The following is a 9608-nucleotide window of genomic DNA, read 5'->3' on the forward strand; positions in this document are numbered from 1 at the left end:
GAGTAATTACGCAAATTATAATTTTTCGGGTTTGATTTTTGTTCCTTCTTCGTAGAAGTCATTCGTAAACAATTGTTAAGTATGTAGTTACGGCGGCACCGGCCCCTAAGGACTTGAAGAATGAGTTGTGATGGTCGATAAGTACTGAAATGGCTACTGATTTACCCATAGAACATTTGGTTCATGAGTAAGGCTTCATTATCAGGCGACAGCGATGCACTATGATTCCGAAGCTCGTGAGCAAAGCAAAGTAAAGCTGTGGTCACTTCTCGGTATAATTCAATATATTCGATGATTGTCAGAACGACGAATCCGACGGTGGCGTGGAGGGCGGACACACGGACGCCGCGGCCCTGGCGCTCATGCTGCAGGAGCAGCTCGACGCCATCAACACCGAAATAAGGCTCATACAGGAAGAGAAGCAAAGCACTGAAGCGCGCGCTGAAGAGCTGGAGTCCAGGGTGAGAACTCTCTTCTGTATCTCCCACTTTAATATCGTTGTAGCGACGCAGCAGTCGGAGTCGATCTGACGCTTGTATCTTCTCATCGATAGACAGACCATCAAAATGTTAGTTAAAAGTCGGACTTCCCGCGCCCCCCGCAGGTCGGCAGCTACGAGCACATGAACGTGGTGTCGCGCCGCAGCGACTCCCCCCCGCCCGCTGCCTCCCCCTCGCGCCCCCACCTCGCGCCGCACCACAAGTTCCACACCGTGAGTACCCGGACCTCGGGCCCTCTTACACTGAACATTCAAACCAACGTTGGACGCGTTCCAGAATAAAACAGAAACTAGTAAATTAATAACTTCATTATACAATATGTTGAAGTGGCTTGACCTCGTTTGAACTTGATCTACCAAGTTCTTGTTTATTGAACAGAGAGTGGTCATCGCATCACAGTCGGCGTATATTGACCTGCAGACTTATATACACGTTTAGGTTTTGTGTTTACAAACCGGTCACCGTCCTCGTCGAACCCGTCGCTTGCGACGAAGGGCTCGACGAGTAAATTAACCCATAGGCACAGCCCACTGAGTTTCTCGCCGGATCTTCTCAGTGGGTCGCGTTTACGATCCGGTGGTAGATTCTGCGAAGCACGGCTCTTGCTGGGGCCAGTGTTAACAACAATCCCGGTTAGAGCCCCGAGCTCACCTACATGTCAAGGAGAGGTTGAAATAGCCTCTCAAGGCTATCAGAATAGGTAGAAAAAAAAAGTTTACAATTACGGACATTAAAGAACACAACAGTTGGCACATGTTGGCCAGCTCATGACTCAGTCGACAATGTAACGCACGTCACGTGTGCGAGCTGTCCATTGCGTGTCGGCCCGCGCCGCGCCCGCAATGGTGCCCGCAGCGGTAGTGCAGTCTGTCCCCCTCCCCCCGCAGGCGCCGGCGGCGATGTCCCCCGCGCACTACCGCGCGCCGCCCCCTCCCCCCGCCGCCGACAGCCTGCCCGCCAGCCAGGTGCGTCGGGACCACACCCCGCTCTACGTACTGACATTACTACTTACCGCTTACTGCTGTGTGTGTGTGTGTGTGCGTGTGTCGTAGCCAGTGCACTGTATGTCAGCTTACCCTCAGATTGACCGTACACGTACCTCTGTTTGCAATAAAGAACGCGTGCGTGTTCCGCCGCGTGAAGCACTGCACTGCCTTTTGTCGAACCCCCTGTAGCTAGCTTGTGTGCGGCCACGTACAAGTAACATAGTGTAGAAGTAGCATTGTATATTATATTGTTTCTAACCCGATGAGGTCTCTCGGTGGGAGTCGCTTAACACAATATACAGCCCCGCGCTCACTAGCCAGTCACACGGACATTTCAAATTGCATATTTAAGTACATAAACTGTCTCTGATAAGGATTGCTACAGTTCTGTGCCGACATGACATAAGTACGAGATCGATCGATGCTCACTTGTGGTACCGCGGCCGTTCCAGTTGCAGCTGTGCGAGGAGAGCGCGGTGTCGCTGGGCGGGGTGGCCGCGGGGTCTGAAGGGGCGGAGTCTCCGCTGACGGCGCGCTCCCTGCGCCTGGAGCGGGCGGCGCGGGCGCTGCACGCCGAGCGGGATCGTCTGCGTGCACATTATCAACCGCCCTATGATTCGTAAGTATCTAATACTGACGCTCGTGACCGGTCGTAAACAACTGTGAGCATTCAGTATTAATTGCGAACTTTTATCAGATATTAAGATACTGAGTGAGTGTGTTTACATTTGCACGCGGCCCAGGAGCGCGATGATGTCGACGAGCCTCGCCCGGATCCCCATGCACAGGTGTCCCCCCGCGCCCCCGCGCCGCCCCCCCGAGGCACGGCTGGGCCGGTGCGACTGTCCGGACAGCCGCATCAGCTACGTCCCGCACCCTCTGTGCCCCAAGTCCAGTCTGTACCGCGTCCTGGACAACTACCTGCTCCACCACCCGGGCCCGGGCCGTTCGGCCAGCTACATGTGACGCAGCGTACTGGCTAAAACCTGTCAGTGGTCACGGGAGACTCGTTTTGTCCAAAGAAATATTTCTGACTTGAGCTTTTTCTGCCGCAAAACGGCACCGGGATCGGAGCGGGGCCGCGCGGCACTCCATCCCCCGTGCCTCGGAGGGGTACTCTCGGTTTGCACGCCGACGTGTCCGTAACCTAAGATACACAGTTCTACTATAAATTTAGAAGTTGTTTTTTAAGCAAAGCAATACATTTTGTCAGTGTAACCCCGTTAACAAATCAATAAAATAATTTTAAAATGGAATTACTAATGTTTTGTCGTCGACTGAACCCACAGCTTTGTGTCGGTGACCGCTTGGTCGCGCTGGTACGTCTTTATTGTTCCTACGTGTGTCCCCGCCCGCACCGGCTGCTTGGTAATTCCATTTTAGACGAAGCTATTGAAGTCAAGCTGTATAAGCTAGAAGTGTTTAGTAGATCGCCCTACGTATCGACGCCAGTCGCATGTAGTTTATTAATTTCTATGATAACACAACGCAATGGTGTTATGTCAATGTTGTGACCAAATTCTCCATTCGATAGCGCTAAAAGTAATGTTTAATATTCAGCTTTACCAAACTTAATGATGTTTGTTTTTATGTAAGTACTATATAAGTGTGATATACCTCTATTATCAAACGTTAAACATGGATTATATGTTACATATTTTACATAACGACGGATAAAAAGTTATTTTGTTTAAGCGACATTTTTACAACGTTACAGAAGAGAAAATTAAAATTTGGAAAAAATATCATGACAAAAAAAACTTCATCGGCTATTTGAATGGCGTAGACTTAATTGGAGTTCAATTAAAAACATCGAACTGTTGATTTATGATATAAAATAAACCACATGCTTAATTACAAAGATGGATGTTGCATATTAGGCGAAATGTCGCCTAAATAGTATTTCACCCGTCGATATACAATGTGTTACAAAACTACCCGTAAAGTCAAAAGGAGGTTAAATGGGGCATTGTAATGAGTCCATTCACAATATTTAAGAACCGTAGTAACGCTATATTACATACCCCAAAAAAATAAAAATAAAATATTATTTTAACTGATGTGCAAATCCTATTTCAGTAAAATTAAAGAGTAAACTACGCAAAATGTACCTACATTTCTACTTTATACATGGAACGACAAAAAATTTGACAAGTACGACAAGTACTTGAGTATAATGACATCCTTGTATTGAGGTAGCAAAAATATATGAATGAAAAATAGAAAAACTATTAAAGTAGACAACTATTAGGTAAAATAGGTACTTAGGCCATTCTGTTAAATAATATTTAACATGACAGCTTGGGGTAGGGTTGACAAAATTCTTATCTTCGATAATTAATTATATTTTTTACGGGGTATTTTGTAACACGTTGTATAGATTACAGCCGCACCCCTACGTAGACCCCGCGTCATGTCGCCGCACGTACAACCCCCGCGCAGCTCCTACACGGTCCCCCACTTCGTGACGCGCCAACAATAAAACGGTCCCCTTATACACGTGTGTCGTGGTCGCAGCTCGAGCCAGGAGTCCCTGGGGGCCGCCGCGGGACCGTGGGGCGGAGCGCCGCGCGGCGTCACGTCCGCCTCCTCCGCCGTCTCCATCGCCTCCATGCACCAGCAGAAGAAACGCGGCATCAAGAGCTCACTCGGGAGGTTGTTCAGTAAAAAGGAGAAGGGGGGATTACCGGTACGCCTCTCCATCATCTCTTCTCAAGTCTCATACGTCGCGAATATTTCTTCAATGTTGGTCTATGTTAACAAAATCACACCCTATATATAGTCATAAATATATCTGCTGAGTGTTGTATGTATGTAGAACCGATTATAATTTGAAATATAATTTGAATATTGGAACAAATAACAGGGTATTTGTCGTCGAATAATCAAAGCAACTGCACTCAGTATATCTGCACTTTGACGAGATTTACAGTACAAAACAAATTATAATCAGTACATTTTAGCTAAATCGTAGAAGTAGTACCTAGATCTAATCTGGAATGCAATCTAAATGGTATATGCACTCAGCAAACCCATATTAATAATGTACATAGCTTTGGAGAACAAAATTACAAATTAGAAATAAAAATAAAAAATATTATTGTCAATTGTATTGTCCCTCCTGATCTCCCGTATCTCTTTCCCGCACGGTACCGACGAGCGAGATGGCGATACTGATGCATATATATAACAACTGTAAACAAAATAATGTTGGCCCCGGTCACCGTCCTCGTCGAACCCGTCGCTTGCGACGAAGGGCTCGACGAGCGAATTAACCCACAGACATACACAGTCCACTGAGTTTCTCGCCGGATCTTCTCAATGGGTCGCGTTTCTCATAGGTAGGGAAATAAAATAAAGTTGGATTAGCAAGGAACTGAATGGCACTACACCGGTCCAGTGTCCGCAGGGGCAGGGGTCGCGCTCGCTGTCGTCCGCGTCGTCGCTGGGGCTGTCCTCCCTGGCCGACGACGCGCCCCCCTCCGACCTCGCCCACGTGCCGCTCCAGCACCAGGAGTACACCAGGTCTAAGTCAAAGTCAGTTTTAGATCATAGTTTTTTTTTTTGTTCAAGTTTCCGTTTACAGTTTCAATGACTTTGATTCAATTTTGAATTCGTTTTTACAATTGTTTTAATAACAACATTTGTTAATGCACAGAGCAATATATAACGTAGATGACATGCTACGTATCGAAGCGTGAAAGTTTATTTGCTTTAAACGACATTATTGAAATTTTACAGGAGAGTCAGTTAAACTTTGAAAGGACAATGCCCAAAAGTGGGCCAACTTTATGTTAAAACTATTTGTACTTGAAAAACTATGCCTTATTTTTTCACGTTGTTTAGTTTATGTATCAACATATCTTTCAACCTGGCATTGTTTTCCAAAAAAAGAAATTACTTTTTTTATTATTAATTTTTTTATTATAAACTTTATTAATATTTGATAACATCCCAAAACTATCCATGCCATAGTTTTTAAATTCGCCAATAGGCAAAGGGCTTAGCCCATACAGCCAACCTATATGCTGTCAAACGAAAGAGTTGTTTGTGACTTGAACAACAAATAAAAAAATATCTAATGCTTATAATTCACAGGCTTCTTAGTTAATTTTTGTTCAATTCAATATTTATATATTGTAATAATAATAATTATTACTTAAAACCATGAATTATTTAATATTTTTAGATATTAATGATTCCATTAGTAAAAATATCAATGGCCTACCATTACTCTATTCTTATTATATATGATCAGAGAGTTTTGGCAGCAACCCAAGTGAAGCGTCACTTGAATTTTTATTTTAATGTTTTTTTAATAGTTTATTGTGTAATTTGTATTATTTGTATTTGTAATATTGTGTATAAAAGGTCTGCGTAAGCTCATGCTCAGTCAATGTGGTATTCGTCGAGTTGACGTCAAAACTCCCAAAAAGCAATAAAAAGAGATACACCGGCTTTTTATTGACATAAAAAATATATAACTTCGACAGACTAGGCTGTATAGGCTACGCTCTTTGCCTGCTTATTGGTGAATTTAAAAACAACAACAACAATATCGTTGCCGGCTTCCGGATTTTCATTTCATTTTATTATTATTATGAGGATATAATAATAATAAAATGTACGTAAGGGCTTATTTCTAGCAACATTAACCACAATTAACTTATTTAATACTGTAAATAATTATGAGAGCGATTATTGATTTCGAAGAAAACAATTAACAACTTAATTTTAGCTGCAGAAAAAAACAGATTTCTCTTAAACCTGGGTGAGAATATAAAAATCGTTTTCTGAATATGAAACGATATTTCTTTGTCTATCAAATTAAGTTAAAACCATCATGACAGGACAACTTTTTTTAGGGGCCCAAATGCCCATAGAAAATGGGCATTGTCCTTTGGAAAGAATATTATAACAAAAAAACTTCTTTAGCTTTTTGAATGAAGTAAACTTAATTGAAATTCAATTAAAAATATCGAACTGTTAATGCTATAATACCAAGTAAAATGCATTGTTAATTACCAATATAAATATCGCTTAAACCAAATAGCCAAATAATCTTTAGACAAATAATTGACCCGCCGATACAATGTGAATATGTTGTGACTGCATCACACTGAACTCTCTGGTGGCGCAGGGACCGCGACTACCGCCACGAGCTGCTGGGCGAGGCCATGCGGGCCGGCACGCCCTTCGCGCTGTGGAACGGGCCCACCGTGGTGGCGTGGCTGGAGCTGTGGGTGGGCATGCCGGCCTGGTACGTGGCCGCCTGCCGCGCCAACGTCAAGTCCGGCGCCATCATGTCCGCGCTCTCCGACCAGGAGATACAGCGGGAGATCGGTACGCCGCGCCCACCTCACTACCCTGGCCTCATTACTCTTTGTCTCCACTTTATCCCACTATCAGCTGTCATCTCAACACTCACTCCCCCCTCTCATTCACACACTCCATCCATGTCTTCTTCGGTCGACCTCTTCCCCCTCTACCTTGCATTAGTCACATGCATCTCCTCTCTACGCATCAAATATCCACACCACGCTAACCGTCCGCACTTTAATTTGTCAATCACCGGGGCTACTGTCACACTTCCTCTGATATACTGAGCCATCTGGGCTTGCAACAACATAACGCGGATATCATCCAGTACCGCGAGTGAAGGCGCTGTGTAGTGCACTAGTGACGCAGCTCGTGTGGCTCCAGGCATCAGCAACCCGCTGCACCGGCTGAAGCTGCGCTTGGCCATCCAGGAGATGGTGTCGCTGACGTCACCGTCGGCGCCCCGGGGCACGGCCTGCGCCGCGCTCGCCTTCGGGGACATGAACCACGAGTGGATCGGGAACGTGTGGCTGCCCTCGCTAGGTACTGTAGCGTAGTAACTTGTACGGAGCTGTGTGCTCCCGCGCTCGTCCCCCGGGCTGCGGGCGCTGCTACTCGTGTTCGTTCCAGGTCTACCGCAGTACAGAACGACCTTCATGGAGTGCCTGGTCGACGCCCGCATGCTGGAGCACCTCACCAAGCGCGACCTGCGGACGCAGCTCAAGATGGTCGACAGCTTCCACAGGTAAGTGTCGCGGCAGCGAGGCAGGGCAGAGGCGGTTGGGGGCGGGGGGAGCGTGTCGTGACGCTGTGTGTGCCGCAGGACGTCGCTGCACTTCGGCGTGGCGTGCCTGAAGCGCGTGGGGTACAGCGTGCGCGCGCTGGAGGAGCGGCGCCGGGCGGCCGAGGGGGGGCGGCGCGCGGGACGTGCTGGTGTGGACCAACGAGCGCCTGCAGCGGTGGCTGCACCACATCAACCTCAAGGTACGTGCGACGGACGAGCTCACTGGAGCCCATGGACATCTACAACGTTAATGCCGACACCCACCTTGAGATATGAGTTCTAAGATCTCAGTATAGTTACAACGGATGCCCCACCCTTCAAATCGAAACGCAATACTGTTTCATGGCAGAAATAGGCGGGATGGTGGTACCTACCCGTGCGGACTCACAAGACGTCCTACCACCAGTAAAGTTAATGAGGGATCAACAATGAAAATTTATAAATAACAAAACCCGAAAAAACTGTATTAAAATAAGAATGGAGAGCTTAGAAATACTTGCATTGTATATGTGTTTCGCTCCGTCCTGAGAGTGCGCACATCCCCCGTCGTGTGTAGGAAAGTTTTGTGGCGAGTGATTATAGTCACTAATAATAGCGACAGGCTTAATTTAAATCAGAATCTGTAACAACGGATATTTCCCATAACGGATACCAACTGTCTTCCTATCCTCGAGGGGGGGGGGGGGAGTGAGGGTGCCCACACCTTGCAAGGCCTCACCCGTGTGTGTCTGCAGGAGTACGCGAACAACCTGTCGGAGAGCGGGGTGCACGGCGCCCTCATCGCGCTCGACGACAGCTTCGACGCCAACAGCATGGCGCTGGCGCTGCAGATCCCCACGCAGAACACGCAGGTACGACCACCGTGCACACACCCTCAGACACAGCCCACTGAGTGTCTCACCGGATCTTCTCAGTGGGTCGCGTTTCCGATCCGGTGGTAGATTCTGCGAAGCACGGCTCTTGCTAGGGTTCGTGTTAGCAACATTGTCAGGTTTGAGCCCCGTGAGCTCACCTACTAGTTAAGGTTACGCTGAAATGGCCTCTCAAGGCTTAAGTAGGAAAAAAAACGCGCGCTCTGGTCTAGTCCACCTCCTCTGGATTACTGTTTCACGGCAGAAATAGGCAGGGCGGTGCTACCTACCCGTGCGGATTCACAAGACGTCCTGCCACCAGTAACCCGTGTAGCTAAGAGCCTAAGGGTTACTACAGCCGTGTCCGCTCCCCAGGCGCGGCAGATCCTGGAGGTGGAGTTCGCAAATCTACTGACCACCGGCACCGACCGCGCCGCCCGCGTGCACCACGACCACGCTGCCTCCTGACACAACGTCATCAACTAGGCCGCGTCGCCCGGGGACATCTGCAGACCGACTGTACATACTCGAGGACCCTGAGGGCCGTGCCGTACTGGACAACGACATCTACCGACGAATGTAGATACTACAAGACCAGAACGGCTGTACAACGCCCTCTATCGATATAGTGTGAACACTCGAGGAAACTACGGCGGGACTATTGAACAACGCCATCTACCGATCGACTTAACGTATTTCAAGACATTGACAACAGCGGCAATGTACATCTACCAGCCTAGTGCAGAAACTTTAGGAAACAATACTAGATAGGGATGGGCTATTTGTTTTAAAATACAATAATGTTTGTTATTAATGTACTTTTAATTTTTGTGATGATCTAGACCGCGGCCCGGCATAACTTTACCCTTTGGACATGACCTGAATTGTCACACCGTGGCTGGGGCGAACTGGATGGCAGCTCAGTACATTATAACTATTTTGTTTTCTCTTCATTATTTCAAGCATATTATGCGATTACTCTATACATTTCATTTACCTCTACTTTGATTACTGTCTCACCATCATCCAATCTCAATTTAAAAAACCGTTCAGATTCCAAACTAACCACGATTTTATCTTGAAATCCTCTTCCCTCTGTAAACTAGAAGTAATTGTTTTAACGAATTTCATTCTAAACGTTTACGCCCTAAATATTTTTCGATGATTT

General features: G+C 46.8%; 1 protein-coding gene across 1 annotated transcript in view; it reads left to right on the forward strand.

Annotated features, from left to right (window-relative positions):
• Positions 1 to 9042, forward strand: part of Liprin-alpha (PTPRF interacting protein alpha) — a 106278-nt gene extending 97236 nt beyond the window's left edge. Inside the window, 14 exon segments of the mRNA XM_089737566.1 lie at positions 303 to 461; positions 605 to 712; positions 1388 to 1465; positions 1939 to 2105; positions 2230 to 2274; positions 4004 to 4175; positions 4887 to 5023; positions 6627 to 6829; positions 7190 to 7348; positions 7436 to 7550; positions 7629 to 7713; positions 7715 to 7789; positions 8324 to 8440; positions 8816 to 9042. Of these exon segments, the coding sequence (XP_089593692.1) occupies positions 303 to 461; positions 605 to 712; positions 1388 to 1465; positions 1939 to 2105; positions 2230 to 2274; positions 4004 to 4175; positions 4887 to 5023; positions 6627 to 6829; positions 7190 to 7348; positions 7436 to 7550; positions 7629 to 7713; positions 7715 to 7789; positions 8324 to 8440; positions 8816 to 8908 (1713 nt within the window). The 3' untranslated portion in view covers positions 8909 to 9042.
• Positions 9043 to 9608: the final 566 nt, after the last annotated feature.

The sequence above is a fragment of the Bombyx mandarina genome, chromosome 23 (assembly GCF_030267445.1).
Source record: "Bombyx mandarina strain Sakado chromosome 23, ASM3026744v2".
Taxonomy (NCBI): Eukaryota; Metazoa; Arthropoda; class Insecta; order Lepidoptera; family Bombycidae; genus Bombyx; species Bombyx mandarina.